The sequence below is a fragment of the Rhipicephalus sanguineus genome, unplaced genomic scaffold (assembly GCF_013339695.2).
Source record: "Rhipicephalus sanguineus isolate Rsan-2018 unplaced genomic scaffold, BIME_Rsan_1.4 Seq400, whole genome shotgun sequence".
NCBI lineage: Eukaryota > Metazoa > Arthropoda > Arachnida > Ixodida > Ixodidae > Rhipicephalus > Rhipicephalus sanguineus.
This window is the reverse complement of record NW_023615174.1, coordinates 187,344-209,107: the sequence shown is the minus strand read 5'-3', so window position 1 is coordinate 209,107 and position 21,764 is coordinate 187,344. Positions and strand designations below refer to the sequence as shown.

General features: G+C 43.0%; 1 protein-coding gene across 1 annotated transcript in view; it reads left to right on the top strand.

Moving 5' to 3' along the window:
* The first annotated feature begins 5,033 nt into the window (after window positions 1-5,033).
* The window catches only part of LOC119377202 (uncharacterized), a 28,037-nt gene continuing 11,306 nt past the window's right edge, over window positions 5,034-21,764 (top strand). The window contains exon 1 of the mRNA XM_049411554.1: window positions 5,034-5,276. Within this exon, the coding sequence (XP_049267511.1) occupies window positions 5,034-5,276 (243 nt within the window). The remainder of the gene's footprint in view (window positions 5,277-21,764) is intronic.

Genomic DNA, 21,764 nt, shown 5'->3' with positions numbered 1-21,764 from the left:
GGAAAACAATATTTGCATAATTAAATGACCGTCCTCTGGAACGTACATATGTGCCAGCGCGAAGCGCGCACGCCGGTGGGTGTACCTCGTATAAGATCGCTGCATTGGCTTAAAAAGTTCAGAAATCGTTAAACACTCCATGTTCGAGAAATGGCCAGTCTACGTTAACTTTCTTGCGATATGTCATAATTTAGCAGTTTAAGTTCCTCCTGACGACTGCCACACTGAGGCACAACCGCTTTGCATGTGCGCAATAAAAAAAATAAAAAATCCAGCTTGCACCAAAAGTTGCATCCTTCGTAGACCATACCTTGTCTTTTAGCATCTGCGCATAGCTCTGCAACACTACCTATTACTCGATGGTGGCAAATTAATTTTCTATTAATGCAGCACTATACTACGTTCTGGATTTCTGCTGTACGCAACGCGTCTCAGTAATCCGCACATAAAAAATTAGGTGCGTGTATACGTAAAAAACTCCAGAAGGCTATCCCATGCACTCTAGCACAACAGACATCGCCCAGTCGCGTGCGCATGCAAATGCAGCTGTGTGGATGTAGCTCGTAAATGTTTGCGTGTTCCGCTGTATTAATCACGGCGAGATTTGTCAAAAATTTATCAAAAGGTGAAACTTGTACAAGGCACTACATGCCCATGAAAGTGCCTTTCGCATCACTACTATACTTAGTACATTGCATGGACTCGCGCTTCCAGAAAATGTTTCAGTAAACTTATGTGAAAAATAAAGCAGCTTTGAGATGAGTGTGAAGTGATTTAAATAGCGCGGCGGGACCGCTATACCAGCGTGAATCCAGACGTTCTCAAAAATATGGCCACTGATGGAGTCCTAACAGAAAGCCACAAATATTTATGCGATAAGTGCTGCCGGATATAAGATCCAGTCCATGTTAGCATCAAATTCCTGCCTGCGCACTGCGTGCCTGAGAACGGCGAACCGCGAGCCGCGTCTCCAGCGTGCACAGCCCAATTCACGAGTCAGGTATGTCGCGCGAGTGGCGTCCAACATAAACGGCATTTCCTCCGGGGCACAGTCCGCCGAGCGACTGCGAAGCTGCATGCAATCAGCGCCAGCTCCTCGCTTCCATGGTCGACGCAAAAGTCGCCCGCATTTTTTATTGAAGCTAAAATAATGTCTACTGGAATAGTGTCATTCATTTGAGGGCTAGCGACGTGCACTATCCAACGTTTAGAGCCAAGATGAGTTCCTTTACAAGTGAAGTTCATCTGCAGTGCGTGCACGGCGTACCGCACCTGCTCGGGCGTGTTCGCATATTGTATATACGGCTGACAATACCACGATTATCTGCGCATGTTCATCTCAGTGTGTAAATATTACGGGGAGAGGGTCGAGCCAACGACGGTAACAGGTAAAACATCCTGGCATATGAGCGTGAGCGGTTTGTTCTGAAGCACGGTCGACTACGGCTTCGAAATAAACTGAATAGGCTTAGTGACGATATCGGCTACCGGCCCGGTAACCGTCAGCGTTGAAGCGGCCAGCGACGTTATTGAGAACACGGCGATTCTCCGTCGGTAATCGGCTACGTCGCTGTGCGGTTGGCGCGGATGGATTCCGCAGCACACGTTCCACGGCAAGCGAATCTTGACGTTGAAAACTCGTTCAATCCACGAAAGGCAACAGGCCTACGGCTAACATCAATATAACTCGGGTAATATGCGCGCCAAAATTCTTTTAATGTCACCGAGGCGCCAGTGCCGAATATATGCGGAACAGTTTCATCTTTTATACCAAGCACGCAAATTCGCTTCAAGCATGCTCCCAGCAATCACTTGAGTGACCCCGTATATATTTTCACGAATGTCATTTAAAAAATGTCTCCTTACGTATCAGTGAACGCTACATTTTAATACGACCTCCACTGCGCTAATACGCCAGAGCACGTAGCGACGCATTGGTGCATATAAACCCCCGTTCTTTTACCACAGTGGCCGCGGCGTGATGTGGTGTAATGGTTAGCGTACGCGCTTGGTGATCGAGTGTTCGCGAGTTCGAATCCGCGTGTGTACTGTGAAATTTTCTGTGGTTTACTTCTGAATGTAATATGTGTAAATGGATTATGTATGTCATAAAATATGTATCTAAGCCTCCAAATCCCAGAATAGAGCTTAAAAGTTAACCCAAAATCAAATTTTTTTTTCGCCGCTTCGTACACCGCCTATAGCTAGGACGTGCCGCAGCTGGGACGCGCCGTAGGTAGGACTCTCCGTAGCCAGGACAGCTGGTCACGTGGAACGAGGAGATGTCTATAGCCGGCCTTCAACTAGCCGGGATTCGAGACGAAAAATCTCCGGCCTATATTGAGTCCCGCCTATGAGATGAGCCGCTAAGAAAGCTACTACGCCGAGGGACGGCTACGGGCGGCGCCGCCTGCAGGTTGTGCCGGCTAAACAGACAGTCTATAGGCGTTAGATTTTTCGTCTCGTTTCCGGGCTATAGACTGCCACTTTAAGCAGGACATGATTAAGAGTGTAGTAGGCATGGGTCCAGGCGGGTACGGAGTTTGCCGCGAGTGTTTCACGTAGCTGTTGCAACATCACGCGTGAGCGTACGAATCTTTGCTGCTGCGTCACTTCTTGGCAACCAATGATGAAACTTATTTTTTTCAGTTGAAACTGATTTCTTTTTTCGTTGTAACTGCCCATGTAACTAATAAGATAACGTAGCACCTGTGTCGCACCTGTTCCTCCTTATGAGAGGGAAATAAGAGGTGTGAAATGGCTATGAAATAGGCATCAAGGAAGTTGTTCCATTACTAATCATCTCTAAAACCTATATTAAGCGCGGAAGTACCCGAGTACGTTCGATTATACTTCCTTGAATTAGTTCCCTCGCTGCCACATGGGCGGTGAAGGATAAAGCTTACGCGTGGTTTATCTGGGTCGCCATTCGATCTAATAATTAATTAATATCTGGGGTTTAACGCCCAAAACCACGATATGATTATGAGAGACGCCGTAGTGGAGGGCTCCGGAGATTTCGACCACCTGGGGTTCTTTAACGTGCACCTAAATCTAAGTACACGGGCCTCGACATGCCATTCGATCTAGGCGATGATATGATGATGGGCTAATCGGAATGCGTTCTCATGTTCTTACATTGCACGCCGCCCTTCTGTGACCCAAAAGTTGCGGCAACGCCGACACACGGCCTACTGTCATATCTCTCCGTCTCTGACTCAATGACCCGTGGTATACTGAATAAAATTATTTTGTTAGCTTATATCTTCATGAGCATAAATAGCTTTCGTAAGTTACATAATTACTGAAGGGGTCGTACCTAATAGCGTTAGGTTAACAACAAAAGAAACGAAATCTTTTATGTATAAATAGGGCTTCCATTGTCGTTTTATGCACCATTTCGCTGTTTACATACATACGGCCTGGACCATAGAGTTTCTCACAATTACCTAGAGGGAAATCTGGCGCTAGTGAGCTGTTGTATACGCGCGCTTCGCACTTGGCTCGGATTGGTACCGTTCACGAAGAGCCAGGACACCTCGAAGACGCGTCTGGCTTCAACGCATTCCTTGCGTCAGGATGGTTGATTTCGTACTGAAGGAGCACGTATATAGCAAGCTATTTCTTTTTTATCATTGCACAGACACAATTTTTATTTAACTTTGAAAACTTCTGCGTCGATGTACAATTTTACGAAGCGTAAAAAGTAACGATTGGCCGCTAAACCTGGAAGGGCGACGACAAGGTCAGCGTTCATTCTGCGACTGCTTGTCGTCTGTTTCTTTCTTTCGACGTTTGGTTATGCCGTACAGGTGATGGGCTTTTATTCTTGAATATAATACGCGTTAATGAGATCCGTTTATAAAAGTTAGTTTCAGAGAATCTTTCTTGCGCAGTCGTATCCGCTTTTTAGCCGAAGCCTCGCTCAACCAGCCAACACAAGCCTCGCAGGCACGTATACCGTCATTCCGATCGCGGTAACAGCGCCGCTTAAGAAATTCGCATAGACGGTGGCGCCAGATTTCCCTCTAGGTATTATTGTGAGAAACTCTATGGCCCAGACAGTTTCCACTATTGCCCACTGACGTATCCCGCTAAATTTAGCGGCTATAAAACGCAACAACAATTAGGAGTGTGCGGTGAAACAGAAAAGCGGAGATTTTCAATGCATTTCTCTGCGCATAACTACAATTTTACAGGTAAACACTGAAAGCTGTCGCAGTATAATAAATATTTGTTCTTGAGGCGTGATATGTCATTCTTTTACCTGAAAGCGTGCACAGACGTTTCGTACACTGAAACAACTCAGAAACACGCTTTTTATTCTGGTATACTAGATTGATATATCGCTTGACCGGACGTTTCTTGGGGCTGCACGATTACAGCTGTTCTATCAATCGCGAAACCGTCTATGAATGCGGAAAGAGGATGCGGAACTGCAGGTGAAAAGAACATAAAAGCCAAGATCGGCGAAGGCAATGCACCTGTTCTAACATTTGGATAAGAAAGATGCCCGCTATTGAATTGGCATGCTGCAGCACCATTACCGTACAATGTGATGTACGCCTGGACCACCAGCCTCGGCTATGTAAGTGGGCAAAAAAAAACATTCAAATGGAAAACATTCTAGTGACACGAAGTTGGTTATGCAAGATTACTGCCGGGTAGGGGAATATGATTGTGTTCTACTCCGACATAAGCTTCCATAAGCAGTACTTTTAATGCACTGTTCGAGTTGGTATACGTTTAAGTACTTAATTACGAAACGGTGTCTGCAGCCGTAACCAGCCTCAGGCTGAGCGCCAGATATGGTGGTTCGTTCAGGAAACACCCATGAGGATACGTACACGAGTCGATAAGCCACAATTTTTAGAAACGTTAGAACATGCAGAAAGGAACTTCAGCAGCAAAAGCATTCAACTGTAAAAAAGAACGCGGAGCCGGAGGAAATGAACACCAGCGTGCCAGAACTGCAGCCGGGCATGTCGACAGCTGGTTCCCGCTGTCGAACGATGCGCCCATCGTGTGGCGCCATGGTGGGCTTGCAAGCGGCGACCACAGCAACCACCCATCTGAGAGGGTGGGCTGGTTCGGTGCTCGCGCTCCATGTAAATCACTTCCAGCGTGTCAGCGCGAAAGTGGCGACGCGTGTGCCGTCGTATAAAAGGATAGGCGACAAAATATTCGGCGACGAATTTTCACCGGCGGCAGTCCCCGAAGGTGGTTACCACAGAAACAGCGCTCACCGTGTCGGGAAAGCCATGCGGTTTCTTACGGTAAGTGGGAACTGCTATAGATGCAACGGTTAGCGAGCTACTAGGAAATTCGGAAACGGAATGCCTCCATTTCCTAGAACTAAAAGAAGCGCGACTTATCGATGTTTGGTGAAATCACGTAAACTAGTGATTAATATTTAAAATTTTCTATCGCGTATTGTTGTCATTGCACTTAAGGTTAGTACTTTAATTAGGGCAACGTCGACAGAATCATTACCCTTATTTCTGCTAAACTTTTGAAAATGCACTGCACCTTCGATGTTTGCATGCAATACCAAGAATTGCTTTTATACAACGCTTAAGTACTTGTGGGCATGTTGGTCCATCAAAAGCAATGACGAAACGGACACATCAAGATGGATGAAGACGTAATCGCTTACGCCTTCGTCTATCTTCATGTGTCAGTTTAGTCCGTGTTTTTGATGAGCGCTGCCATAAGCTACCAACGCACCACTTCCATGACTGCCAATAGCAAGTGTATCCACGCTGCTACAAACTATGTTCTTGTTGTTCCGCTAAATTTTCAGAGAATACTCAACTATGTCTTCCACCCAAGTTCTCGAAGCACTCAATGACAATGATTCCATCCACAATCTTCTTGATTCGAAAGTTGCACATCGGTAATATGCACACTCACTAGTGGCGAAACATGAACAGCTGGCGAATGCAGTATGACCGATTTCAACCAGCCTTGATTGAAGTCAATTTGTATGAGTTATTGTGTAAAGGACACTGACAGTCTTGATAAATTTTACTTCTACAAAGTCCGCGAGCAAATTCATATAAAAACGAACATTGTCTCGCTGTAATTTGACATTCTCCTTCCCGCACATGAAGAACTGATAATGAGAATATATAATTCTAGGCACGCCGGAGACGCCTATAGAAGTCAATATCTCCATCGCATTCAATGAAAAAAAATGTGTGACAAGCTGGGAACGGATATACTATATATGCATAAGTTCACGTTCCTTGTATTTAGTGATTAATATGTATATGAATTGCAGACGCGCGTACAAAAACAAACAAAGTTACCCTCTTTATTTGACGTTTTTAACGGAAACCGGTCCGCGGTCGACACGCATAATAAATGTTATTATTTGTTTTGTACGCGCGGCTGCACTTCATAACACACACACACACACACACCACACACACACACACACACACACACACACATATATATATATATATATATATATATAATATATATATATAATATATATATATATATATATATATATATATATATATATAATTCAAAAGAAAGTTCTGAAGGCCGGGGCACATGTAGTTGAAGAAATGAAGGAGCACACTTACGAAAATTGCTATTTTTACTCATTTACGTTTCGGCCGTGGCACGGCCTTCGTCAGAATGAACTCAAGTACAAGCGTACAGCCGCTTTTATGGGCATCAACACGTGGGTGAAGTGACTGTACAAAATTTACAAAACAATGATAAAACAAATGTGGTACATCAAGCTGCATCAAGGGCATGAACAAGCGCTTATAACGATGAGCCATTGACCGCACTAATCTCGATAGTTGCACATGAATAGACAAGACGAAAGCGATCGTTATTGTCTAAACATGTTCGGCTGCCAGGTCATTCATTTGACAAAATCATGGTGACGCTATTACAATCAGGATTCAAATCTCACCATGATCGCGAAGTTCGAGAATCCTTTCTGATCCATAAATTTAACACTGTATCGTCCGGCATTAACGAGAGCGTAGGAAAAGTGTCGTGTCTTTCTGTGATGTCTTGATGTTCGAATTTGTGTCATAACTTCAATGAAACGCGCCTAACTCAGCTGCAAATAAGTTGATTGAACGATCGCTATCGTCTTGTCTATTCATGTGCAACTATCGAGACTAGTGCGGTCAATGGCTCATCGTTATAAGCGCTTGTTCATGCCCTTGATGCAGCTTGATGTACCACATTGTTTTATCATTGTTTTGTAAATTTTGTACATTCACTTCACCCACGTTTTGATGCCCATAAAAGCGGCTGTACGCTTGTACTTGAGTTCATTCTGACGAAGGCCGTGCCACGGCCGTAACGTAAATGAGTAAAATATGCAATTTTCGTAAGTGTGCTCCTTCATTTTTTCAACTATATATATATATATATATATTATATATATATATATATATATATATATATATATATATATATATATATATATATATATATATAGGTGTTTCAGCTAACTTGCGCCAAGTAACCTTTTAATTTCGCGCACTCTAGAAAAAAGCTGGAAAAAAATTTAACAGGGCAGTTATCTTAGCATAGATGAAGCGATTCGAAGTTGCTTAGCAAACGTTACAACTTTCTAGTTAATATTTTTCGTTAGTTACTATTTTAAAGGTTAGTTATGCAGACTTTGTTAATTACCCAGCTTATCGGATTGGCAGTTATACTAGCATGGATGAAATATTTGACGTTTCAGAACAAATGCTACAACTTTGCATTGAAGATTTTTCTCTAGAGTCAATATTTGAAAAGTTCATTAAGCAATCTTTGTTAATTGCTGAGCTTAGTGGATGGGAAAAAATAATCTGACGTGCTCTATATGGCTCAGAACAATACTACGATTATTGGAGACGCGTAGCGCCCATGCTTAATTTTTTAATACTTGGTGCTTTTGAGCTGAAACACCCTGTGTGTGTGTATATATATATATATATATATATTGAGAGAGAGAGAGAGAGGAGAGAGCACATCTTTCCTCAAACAATTGACCTCCATATTTAGGCTACGTACCACTGCCCACCCTGTGCAAGAAATTTGCAGCGAAGAGAGAGAGAACAAAACTTTTCAATGAAAACCAATGGTTTCCTCGATTGTGGGAGGCAACGACGGTTAGTCGGCCAGGAGCCCCTGCTCCTTGGCGGCTGCCTCATATTAAGCAAAGCATACTTATCAACGCGTTTCTCCACATCACCTAACACATAATTTGGCTAAACCATTTTTGTACCACAGCGATATTAATTTATTGTGCTTCGTATGCTACACAATAGTGGTTTCTGTTGTCGCCCGCAGCGAAAGGCCTACGTAGGTTTTTGTGCGTGAGTTTATAAAAAAAAAAACATTTCAATTTAGATGCATTTTCGTATAGTCAACAACAACTGTGCCAAGAATCCTACTAGAAAGGTGGCGCGAAAATTTACCATATTCGCAAATTTTACAGACTGATTTTTCCTTGCTCGAACAGTGCGTATTTAAATTAAGAGTGACGGAGGAGTGGCCAGACGCCACTCCTAATATCGTTGTGCTCTGAATACCTTACTCGTGAGCCCTTTTTGTTTGTTCTACAAAGCGAGTGCACTGGGAAGTAGTTACAATTCAGATATTTTCTACTTCATAGTTTTCAAAGCTATCCTAATTTGCAGCGTTGCAAATGTGAGAAAAATGCGGCGCAAGCTGTGAGCCGCCGGTGACACGTTTGCCTCTTGCAAGCCTGTATTGACGCATAAACTGAAGGCCTCCAGTTTAGCGTCTCACTTGGCATCGCAAGATGCAACTAAACAAAATAAATTGAGAGAATGGTGAATAGAAAAAACAAAACGAAACAAGGAAGTTAGCAAGGAAACACATATCGGTTGACATCTTACCCTGAAGAAAGGTGATCTGGAGCAGGGAACATCGACAGTAAAAACGGATGCATTAGTTGTTAAGCAAAAGTTAAAAAAACGACCCATACTGCTTAATGCGCTCTAGTAGGACAATTTTATCCGGAATGCAGCTGAATGTGTTTATCGAAAGCTCTAACAGAAAACAGTTTAAGCTGCTGAATATTCTCACGTATAAGCAGTCGTGCAATTACACTACTGGTGCTTCCCCAAAATAGCAGGGCTACTTAATTGTAAATTACTGCGTGGACAATATTATTTACGTTATTACATATTGCCTATTGTTGTGGTAGGTGGAAGGAAAAGGTGGTTTAGCCTGGCGAGGTAATAAATATTTAGAGTATTCATGCATGACTGATTCATTGACGCACATTCTGTCACTTATTGAATCTGAAGTGAATGGAAAGTGTTCTTACAAACTCCGCGTAAAAAGAAAAAAATCTAGGACCACATTTCCTTTAAGCCGGTCGCTTCTTTGCCATGCTAAAAAGAGACAATAACTACTTGGAAATATGCGCGGAAAGCGCGTAGCCAAGTCGATGCGGCCAGATGCACACGAAACGTTATTCCCTTTTTGTTTCAAAGAATTCAGTTCACTCTCCAGAGTGTCATGAACCATCCCACGCTGAATTTAGCGACCCAGATTCAGCCTATTATTCTTGGCAAAGAAGAAGAGCAACAATCACCCACACTTCCGTTTGGTTTTAGGACACCACTCTCTTGGGACCCTTTTATGCTGAAGGGCTGGTTTCATTTCGAAGATTGAGTGCACGCACGGAGCTGGTTCATATTGAGTATCGATTGGTGACGGCGGTGTATATCCACTCGATGCTTGATAAGAGGCCCCTAAAGTTTAGATGCAATGTACTGAGAAATAATGAATTAGTTATAAAGAATCAAGCAACAAATGCGTGGTAATATTGTTCGAGTAGGCGGCGGAAGAGGTGCTGTATTCAAATGCAACATCACGCATACACTACCTCTGTCAAAGTTACCTACGCATAGGGAAAGTAATAGTGTTGTGAGAGTTATGCAAAAAGCCTTATGAAGCATTCAGTCTCCCTTGTGTTTTATGCGAAGAGAGCATTGTTCGATAGCTGAACGCCTTTTCCGTTTACTTGTTTGCATTTGGGGCTCGAATGATGCAATGATTCTATTCCAAGGCTACGCCTTTTCGTTGTTAATCAATGTTTTCTGCGGTTCTCAATCCAGGTTATTACAAGAATAGGTGACATGTCAGCAGTCGATGAAAAAAAAAGAATATATTCGGGTAAACGAAAGTCGTAACATTAAACAGAAGTCGGCCCTTGCTTGTATAGTACATTATTTGTTTTTTCGTTGCTGGAAGCACTCCCTTGCGATCACTTTTTGTCACTGTACTGATAAGCAAAGCTTGCAGAAAAGGTGGCACTGACTTCGACACAGCACCCTTCTCGCCAGTCTACGCTGAGGTTACAAGTGGTCTCAAACAATCAAGTTTTATATGAACGGCTGTTTTTTAAACATTTTTGTAATGTTTGCAATAGAGTACGTTATTAATGAACATGATTAAAAAAACTGAAGAAAAAAGTAGAATAATATATCTCATTACAGAGGGTATAGCACAGCAGAAGGCAAGCCTAACTTATTCGCACGCATTATTTAACCGGCTTGGTGTTTAATTGTAGTAAACATACAAGAAATATATTGCCATGTGATTTCAGGCACTTAGGTCTTTTTGCCTTCTTAATGAGCCCGATTAGTGTACATTCATTTTAATGAAGACTACAGTGAGGTAATCCATGCAACAACATGGATTATTAAAACTGACCCTCTCGCAAACATTACTACAATGCGCATGACATTTCTTCACTTTTCTTTTATTTTTTAGCATAGCAGTAATACGTGTTAATTGATATGATTGATACTGATTGTTAAGGTAGAAAGCGCTGGGCGAGTTGGAATTGATGCGTGCTTTGAATCGATGGGGAAGACGAAGAAAATAGTCGGGTGGTTAGGGCGCAGGACGTGCCCTGTGTAACAGGTTATTAAAGCTTAATAATTCAAGTTGTTACCGCTCTTCTTGTGTCCTTCTACCTTAGTGTTTCCGTCATTTTTACAATGTTTGTAAAAAAAAAAAAAAGCTTGACGAAACTGTTTTTTGTGTATGTTATAAACTGTCGTATAGGGGCTATGCCAAAGTTTTTCCCTGTTAAGGCGGCAGGCCACTCAAAAAAAATTTTTTAAGAGCAGCCAGCATTGAGATAACTTTTTCTTCAAAACAAGTGTGTTTTATTTAACTTACCCAGCCATTATTTATAGTGCAATATTGATTATTTATTTTTGGGAGGTGATTTTTCAAAAATTGCGTTAAAAGTGATGATAAAAGTGATGATAAGTGACTAATGGGCGCCTCAATTCAGTAAAGCTTTCGCCTTTATGTAACTAAAGGTTGGCGCTATGCAATGAAGTAGGACAAATATTATGCAGTGAATATCAAGGAAGTAATGTTAACAAAACCAAAAAGACGGGGAAAAAGAGCCAATTTAGGCTGAGCCTGTTTGCAAAGTCAGCTGTGAATTCAAAAATATTCCATCAATTTCCTTTATTCTAGTTCACTGCACAGATATACAGGTGTTTCACCTAAAAAACACCAAGTATTAAAAAATTAAGCATAGGCGCTACGCGTCTCCAATTAGCGCAGTATTTTTCTGAGCCATATAGAGCCCGGCAGAATATTTTTTTTCAATCCGCCAAGCTCGGCAATGAACAAAGATTGCTTAATGATCTTTTTAAATATTAACTATAGACAGAAATTTTCAATACAAAAGTTGTAGCGCTTGTTCCGAAACATCGAATTTCTAAATCTATGCTAAGATAACTCCCCTGCTTAATTTTTCCGGCCTTTCTTTAAAGCGCGCGAATTTTAACAAATACCACGTGAGTGCCGCCTAACGCGCGGCGCTTTTATTGCCCTTAAATGTAAGTTGAACGAATTATCAAAGACTGCTCCGGGCACGAAGGTCGATGAGCGGCTATATTATTATACAAAATTTCAGTTCAAAGTACACAACGAGAAAAAGTTATGAAAGTTAGCGTCGCATGATTTGGAGCTAATTCTTATTTTGAGAAGAACGCAGACAAAGATATCAGAGCTTGCAAAAAAAGTGTGTCCTATTGTGGCCGTTTTTAGAGATTTAAAGACAATCAGAAACACAAAGTTACATTTAATGACATCCTTTATGTAACAGTGAAAATAAAATTTTAAAGTATTTTGAATATAATTTATATAGAAGAAAGAACACTTACTTTCGAAACCAACGCAAAGCGGTTTCGGTTTCGCTGTAAGAGCATGGCGTATGGAAAACTTGCTGTAACTCGCAAACTAATGGTGATAGGAGGGTAATGTTCGTTGCAACACATTGTTGAATGCTATGGCGTGCACAAAAAACTAAAAACTAAAAATCGACCTCGAGGGAAAAAAAATGACTTTTGAAGGTGGCCTACCACTTTAAGTGCGTCCGCTTATTATTGTACAATTTCTCAATGATGTTCATGTAACTGTTCAGCAGTGCTTTGGTGGTAGGGCCATTGTCGGGCAGTAATAATAATAATATTAATAATATCTGGGGTTTAACGTCCCAAAACCACGATGTAATTATGAGATACGCCGTAGTGAAGGCTCCGGTAATTTCGACCACCTCGGGTCCTTAAACTGCACCTAATTCTAAGTACACGGGCCTCAAACCTCCATCGAAAATGCAGCCGCCGCGGCCGGGAGTCGATCACGGGACCTTCGGGTCAGCAGTCCATTGTCAGGCAGTTAATCTTCTTCAGCCATACCTACCCTTGACATGTAACATGTTGAAACAATAAAATGAAATGAAATAAAATAAATAAACTCACAAGTTTTTTTTTCCTTTTTTATTTGGGGGGGGGGGCGCTGGGGCTGTTCTTGCGAATGCTAGAAGTAGTAAGCGCAGGCTGAGAGAGATTTAGAGTGGGAAATTAACCTGCATGATATGTCTTTACTCCAATTAGCAAACTTACGAGCACTCATATGTTATTTGCAAACGCTTGAACGACTGAAAAATGTCATATTGAGCTAAGGTGTAAGAAGTGGTAACTGCGGTTACCGCATAAACTTGAAGCATGCTTCGACAAACGAAGTCAGTAAACCCTGACTGTGCTGTTCGTCCGTCAGTATTAACAAAAACCAACACACAATGAAGCCAGCGAAGGCACAGGGGACGTTAACTCTACTGTTTTTAGGTGTATAGTAGTAATCAGGATATAGATGTGAAGAAAGTAAAGGGGACGAAAACACAACTTCCCGCCGGCAGGGACCGAACCTGGTTGCAGGTTCGGTCCCTGCCGGCGGGAAGTTGTGTTTTCGTCCACTTGGTATATGAAACAGTTGTACTTGTATCAGACAAAGAAACGAGCCCTCAAGATTCCCTTCTTTCATTCGTCCGTCAGTAGCGTCACAGAGAAACTGTGCCTTCTTTGGTTTTCTACGGTAGCTTTGAAGGCAAATACAACTGTTTGTATCTACCGTAAAATGCCGAGCAAGCCCCCCCCCCCCCCTACGGTGAAGGACAATCCGACCAGATTTGGAGCGGGGCGCTTGCTCGGTCCTGGACCGAAATTCAAGATGGTGGCGGGAGAGCCTCTAAAAGTAAAAAATTACCATGCACGTATCTAATGAAATGCTTTATTTATTTACTGTCTTTATTCTGCCTCGTCACTGTCAGACCATTGAAGCAGCGACCAGTTTGGCCAGTATACGACCGGCCACATGACAACGGAATTTCATAAACAACATTAGATACGCATTCAGTGTACTCATTCTTGTCGTTTTTCACACAAGCGATGATCTGTCATGAAAAAATTCGGCAGATCCCACGCACTGTGGGAATCGATGTGATGCGAAGCAGCCAGCAAATAAGAGCTGCATACATCGCCTTGTTTGTCTTTGAGCCAAATGAAATCATTCATGCCATGGCATCTAGTCCACCATATATCGCATGTTTGCCATGCACGCATGCATGCACAATCTAGTGCACACCATGCCAATGAAACGCATATTCTGGTATATAAATACATGACCTGTCGTTTATGTTCATCACGCCTCGTGTCATGCCATACCAATTTTGGTATATATTACGTTAACAAAACGGCCGGAAGCGCACCATGACAGTGGCATGTAAATCATACCGCACGTGACATGCATAACATGATTGGGATGTTAAGACCTCTCATTTATGTTCGTCATACAGTCACATCGCGCAATACCAATATTGGTGTATATCAAAGGAGCGAAATGGCCGCGAGTGCACCATGAGTAGAGCATGTAAATCATGCCATACATGACATGAATGTTATGGTTTTTCATGTTACCACCTGTCACTAATGTTCATCATACAGTCTCATCGCGCAATACCAGTTTTGGTGTATATCAAGCTTTCGAAACGGCCGCGAATGCACCATGAACGTGGCATGTAAGTCATGACATACATGGCATGCATGTCATAGTTTTCATGTTATCACCTGTTATTCATGTTCATCATACAGTCACATCGCGCAATACCAATTTTGGTGCATATCAATCTAGCGAAACGGCCACGAGTGCGCCATGAGCATGGCATGTAAATCATGTCGTACATTTCGTGCATGTCATGATTATCATGTTACCACCTTTCATTTACGTTCGTCATACAGTGGTGTCGCGCAATACCAATTTTGGTGTATACCAAGCTAGCGAAACGGCCGGGAATGCACAATGAGCGCGGCATGTAAACCATGACATACATAACCTGCATGTCATGATTTCCATGTTACCACCTCTCATTTACGTTTGTCATGCAGTCGCGTCGCGCAATACCAATTATGGTGTATGTCAAGCAAGCGAAACGGCACGAGTGCGTCATTAGCATGACATGTTAATCATGTCGTGCATGTCATGCATGCCATGATTTTCATGTTACCACGTCTCATTTACCTTCGTCATACAGTCGCTTCGCGCAATACCAATTTTGGTGTACATCGAGCTAGCGACGCGGCCGCGAATGCATCATGAGCGTGGCAATTAAGTCATGACATACATGACATGCATGCCATGGTTTTCATCTTACCAACTGTCATTCATGTTCTTCATACAGTCACATTGCGCAATACCAATTTTGGTGTATATCAATCTACTGAAACTGCCGCTAGCGCATCATGAGCGTGGCATGTAAATCAGGTCGTACATGACTTGCATGTCATGATTTTCATGCTACCACGTCTCACTTACGTTCGTCATACTGTCGTGTCGCGTAACACCAATTTTGGTGTATATCACGCAAGCGAAACGGACGCGAATGCACCATGAGCGTGGCATGTAAATCATGACATACATGTCATAGATGTCATGATTTTCATGCTACCACCTGTTATTCATGTTCTTCATAAAGTCACATCGCACAGTACCAATTTTGGTGTATATCAATCTAGCGAAACGGCCTCGAGTGCGCAATGAGCGTGGCATATAAATCATGTCATACATGACATGCATATCATGATTTTCATGTTACCACGTGTCAGTTATGTTTGTCATACAGAAATGTCTCGTCATACCAGTTTTCGTATGTATCCCGTCATTTAAATGGCCGCGAGCGCCCCGAGACCATGTCATGTAAATCATGCTGCACATGACATGCGCGTCATGATTTGCATGTTAGGACCTGTCATTATGTTCGTCATCAACTCTTGTCACGCCGTACCAGTTTTGGTATATATGGAATTAACGGAACGGCCGCAAGAGCCCAAAGGCCGTGGAATGTAAATCATGCTGTTCATGACATGCGTGTCATGATTTTCATGATATGACCTGTCATTTATGTTCGTTATAAGGCCATGTTATGACACACCAATTTTGGTACACATCCGATTAACGGAACGGCCGGGGAGCCCAAAGGCCGTGGAATGTAAATCATGCTGTTCATGACTCGCGTGTCATGATTTTCATGATATGATCTGTCATTTATGTTCGTAATAAGGCCATGTTATGACACACCAATTTTGGTATACATCCGATTAACGAAACGGCCAGGAGAGCACAAAGTCGTAGGCGGATAGATAGATAGAGTAGATAGATAGATAGATAGATAGATAGATAGATAGATAGATAGATAGATAGATAGATAGATAGATAGATAGATAGATAGATAGATAGATACGCTCAAAGTCGCAGAAGTTCGCTAAGAAATGCTTCGCATTTAAAAAAAATCGCCAAGTCTGCGCGAACACGCAGCACAGTCACAGCGAAAGCTGGAAGAGCAGCCTTTTTACAGCCCCTAATCGACTCACTTGGGGCAAATAATACAGGCACACATGCAAGGTACCCACTACGCCATAAATCATTGTAACTTTCATGAAGTAGGGAAGCACCCACTATGCCATTATTCGTCATTCTGCGGAGAAGCGTGGTACCCGCTACACATCTGTAAGGCATTATGTGCACTTTGTGCTGTGGCTGATGGTGATGAGGAAATATGGCTGGACCTTTTGTAATGGGTTGGAAGCCATGAACGACCCGGTCACTCGTTGCGCAATTCACATTGTGTGATGCCTGGTTGCTATTTTACTCTTCTACGACGCTGTATCATGCGATGGCTTGACCGACATGAGAGCTGTATAGGCCATTTTTGCGAGAAGTTTCAAGCACCAGTGTGGCCCTGTGGTAGAATACTTGACTGCCATGCAGCGGGGCCCGGCTTCAAATCCCATCCGTTTCTAGAATTTGTTTCTGTCTTCATTATTAATGCGAAGCATTTCTTAGCGAACTTCTGCGACTTTGAGGCGCTATATCTATCTCTATCTATCTATCTATCTATCTATCTATCTATCTATCATCTATCTATCTATCTATCTATCTATCTATCTATCTATCTATCTAGCCGCCTACGACTTTGTGCTCTCCTGGCCGTTTCCTTAATCGGATGTATACCAAAATTGGTATGTCATAACATGGCCTTATTACGAACATAAATGACAGGTCATATCATGAAATCGTGACACGCGAGTCGTGAACAGCATGATTTACATTCCACGGCCTTTGGGCTCCCGGCCGTTCCGTTAATCGGATGGTACCAAAATTGGTGTGTCATAACATGGCCTTATCACGAACATAAATGGCAGGTCATATCATGAAAATCATGACACGCATGTCATGAACAGCATGATTTTCATTCCACGGCCTTTGGGCTCTTGCGGCCGTTCCGTTAATTTCATATATACCAAAATTGGTACGGCGTGACAAGAGTTGATGACGAACATAATGACAGGTCCTAACATGCAAATCATGACGCGCATGTCATGTGCAGCACGATTTACATGACATGGTCTCGGGGCGCTCGCGGCCGTTTAAATGAAGGGATACATACAAAACTGGTATGAGACATTTCTGTATGACAAACATAACTGACACGTGGTAACATGAAAATCATGATATGCATGTCATGTATGAAATGATTTATATGCCACGCTCATTGCGCACTCGCGGCCGTTTCGCTAGATTGATATACACCAAATTGGTACTGTGCGTGTGACTTTATGAAGAACATGAATAACAGGTGGTAGCATGAAAACCATGACATCTATGACATGTATGTCATGATTTACATGCCACGTCATGGTGCATTCGCGTCCGTTTCGCTTGCGCGATATACACCAAAACTGGTGTTACGCGACACGACAGTATGACGAACGTAAGTGAGACGTGGTAGCATGAAAATCATGACATGCAAGTCATGTACGACCTGATTTACATGCCACGCTCATGATGCGCTAGCGGCAGTTTCAGTAGATTGATACACCAAAATTGGTATTGCGCAATGTGACTGTATGAAGAACATGAATGACAGTTGTGGTAAGATGAAAACCATGACATGCATGTCATGTATGTCATGACTTAATTGCCACGCTCATGATGCATTCGCGGCCGCGTCGCTAGCTCGATGTACACCAAATTGGTATTGCGCGAAGCGACTGTATGACGAAGGTAAATGAGACGTGGTAACATGAAAATCATGGCATGCATGACATGCACGACATGATTACATGTCATGCTCATGACGCACTTGTGCCGTTTCGCTTGCTTGACATACACCAAAATTGGTATTGCGCGACGCGACTGCATGACAACGTAAATGACAGGTGGTAACATGGAAATCATGACATGCAGGTTATGTATGTCATGATTTACATGCTGCGCTCATTGTGCTTCCTGGCCGTTTCGCTAGCTTGGTATACACCAAAATTGGTATTGCGCGACGCCACTGTATGACGAACGTAAATGAAAGGTGGTAACATGATAATCACGATATGCATGAAATGTACGACATGATTTACATGCCATGCTCATGGCGCAGTCGTGGCCGTTTCACTAGATTGATATGCACCAAATTTGTATTGCGCGATGTGACTGTATGAAGAACATGAATAACAGGTGATAACATGAAAACTATGACATGCATGCCATGTATGTCATGACTTACATGCCACGTTCATGGTGCATTCGCGGCCGTTTCGAAAGCTTGATATACAAAACTGGTATTGCGCGATGAGACTGTATGATGAACATTTGTGACAGGTGGTAACATGAAAAACCATAACATTCATGTCATGTATGGCATGATTTACATGCTCTACTCATGGTGCAATCGCGGCCATTTCGCTCCTTTGAAATACACCAATATTGGTATTGCGCGATTTGACTGTATGACGAACATAAATGAGGGTCTTAACATCCGAATCATGTTATGCATGTCATGTGCGGTATGATTTACATGCCACTGTCATGGTGCGCTTCCGGCCGTTTTGTTAACGTGATATATACCAAAATTGGTATGGCATGACACGAGGGCGTGATGAACATAAACGACAGGTCATGCATTTATATACCAGAATATGCGTTTCATTGGCATGGTGTACACTAGATTGTGCATGCATGCGTGCATGGCAAACATGCGATATATGGTGGACTAGATGCCATGGCATGAATGATTTCATTTGGCTCAAAGACAAACAAGGCGATGTATGCAGCTCTTATTTGCTGGCTGCTTCGCATCACATCGATTCCCACAGTGCGTGGGATCTGCCGAATTTTTCTTATTTTACGCGAGAGCGGGTACGGGCAGCGGCGGCGGCAGCAGCGGACAACTACGGCGCCAAAATCGCCTCTTCTTGTGATCTCATCACAGCTTCCGCTATAATATGTATAAGGCCCCAAACGCCTTCACTGTCACCAGAGCCGTGGACGAGAGCACAGAGTAGCTGTGTGGACGAGAGCACAGAGTAGCTGCGTACCAATGGTTAGGTAGGTGGGTGGAAGCAAAGAATAACACGCATCACCGGTGGTATCTGTCGCCCAGGTTGATGCCTAGAAATTTCATTCTCGTTTGTTTTTTTGTTTTTTTTTTCTTATTCCGCGCCATAGTGGTTACGGACACCGGCGGCGGCGGCGGCGGCGGACAATTACCCCACTGCCGTTGTGATCTGATAACAGCTTTCACTGTAAAAGTGGCCGCAGGGGAGGAGGGGGCGGGGCGCTTGATCGATCGCTTGCGCTTATTTCAGATCTCCGGAAAACGGAGGGGGACGCTTGCTCGGGTGGGGGCGCTAGCTCGGCATTTTACGGTAGTACTTATAGTAGTACATAAGAAGGCAAGAGAAAGCCCGCCCATATGACCAAAACGCCGCCGCCGATTGCATCCGCGACTAAAGAAATAGTAACAAAAGGACAAGTTGGGCGAGTTGTGAGTTGTGAGCGCAGCACTGTGTTTTTTTCTCTTTCTTCTCTACGTTCTATGGCGCTGTCTTTCTTAAAAAAAATAAATTGTCCCGCTCATGCTCTCGGCTCTCTGACGGCAGTCACCGGCTGTCTATCTCATAACGCCAGATTTGAGTGCGCGCCCATTGGTGCAGGCTCATATTCTTTTCCCTTTGATGAAGAAATGCCACCGGCTTCTACAGTTGTACCCGACTATATGTAGTATAATTGAACCTACGCTGAACAGCACATTGGCCCTGGAAAAGGTCGCATTTGTGCATGTTTTCAGGAGTTTGCGCGTGGCATTCTACCCTTCTCATATACCGAAGCGAATCTTTCTAAAATCTCTGCATCATTGCGTAAACGATGTTTATTCCCCAGTGAGCCTGGTGATGAAACATGATGATTTAAGGGCTGTCACATGACTCCATGGATTACGCCATGCATGGAGCTCAGGATTAAAATGGGCAGGTCACCCTAAAAATTGCTAAATATAGGGATGTGTCTTGTTTCGCCGTCAGGCACTTACGTTAAAAAGTGCGCTGTGGGGTGGTCGCTATGTGAGCATTTAGTACGAATGAATACTTTCATTTAGTCGATATTTTAACAGCGAAGCTCTTTAGAAGGGGGCAACTTGTGCTACGTCGTAAAAAGTATCATCATCACGAACGGCGCGTGCTCTCTTCATTCTCTTTACAGGAAGCTGTTTAAGCTGTCGGTAACTTGTGCTCCGTCGTGTGAAACTCCTCAGGTGGTTATGCGCCACAGGAATTCGGCAAGCCCCCACTACCGAGTACAGCAGTTGCGAGTGTCAAACGAAAACGAAACACGTGAAAAAAGAGAAAGAGAGAGAAGGAAATAGAAAATAGAGAGAAAGAAAGCGATAGGAAAATAGAGAGAAATAAAGGGAATAAAGGCATAAAAAGATAAAAAGAGAGAAAACTTGACAGAGAGAGAAGAGAGAGAGAGAAACAGACAGGAAAGAGATAGAAATAATAGAGAGCAAGACCTAAAGATAGAAATAAAGAGAAGCAAATAAGAAGAGAAGAAGCAGAGAGAGAGAAAGAAAGAAAGAAAGAAAAAAGAAAGAAAGAGCACGAAAAAAGAGAATAACAGAGAGCAAGACATAAAGAGGAAGAAGAGAGAAATGAAGAGGAACAAAGAAAGAGAGGAAAAGAAGCAGAGCGAGAGGGAGAACGGAGGGAAGAAAGAGAAATAAAGACATAGAGAGGGAAATGGAGAGGGAAAGAAAGGAGTATAAAAATAGATACAAAAAAAAGAGATGCAAGGAACACAGAGAGAGAAGACAAAGAAAAAAAATGAAGACAAACTAGGAAGGCCGCCCAGCCAGGCTTGCCACCACTAGTTCGAAGCTGCCTTCCTTTTTTTATAAGCGATGCATGTTACACACTTCAAGTATAGGACTGACGCGGTCGGAATTGTTATTGCTAAGCTGACTGGACGAGTAAATGATTTGTCTTACAATTGTAACAAAAAGAAGGTAACAGCGGGATGGTAGCTTTTTCAGCGAGGGTGTGAGGGTGATGGAAGGCAAGTAAATTTTTAGGTTAGCCAGAAAGAGGGCGCGTAAATTTCTGCGTGGCGATTGTAATCATAAGGACACTCCAAGCAAAATCTGCAGTCGCCGTCGCCGTCGCTGTGACATGTCATATAAAGTCCAAGTGCAATAAAATCCTCTCGCTCCTTGCTCTGCTATACTACAAGTTGTAGTATGGTATACAATCTCACCTCCTCCTTTCTCCCTTCTTTTCTCCTCCTCACTCTGACATCAGTCCTCCTCATGCTAACCTCCTTTTGTCATCCCTTGCTAAATATACTATATAAGACTATGTCATTCTTTACCCTTTTCCCTCCATTCCTGCTGCTAAAGCGACTAAAGCGGCCGGGATCGAAACTGCATCTTGTGGGTCTGCAGCTGGTACCACTGAGCTACGCGGGTGGCCCATAAATCTATCTACGTCTGTATAATACTAGAGGCGGATTTTTAGGCACTAGAAAAGCTCGTTTTAGGCGCCAAAATAGGCAGGGAAAACAATGTT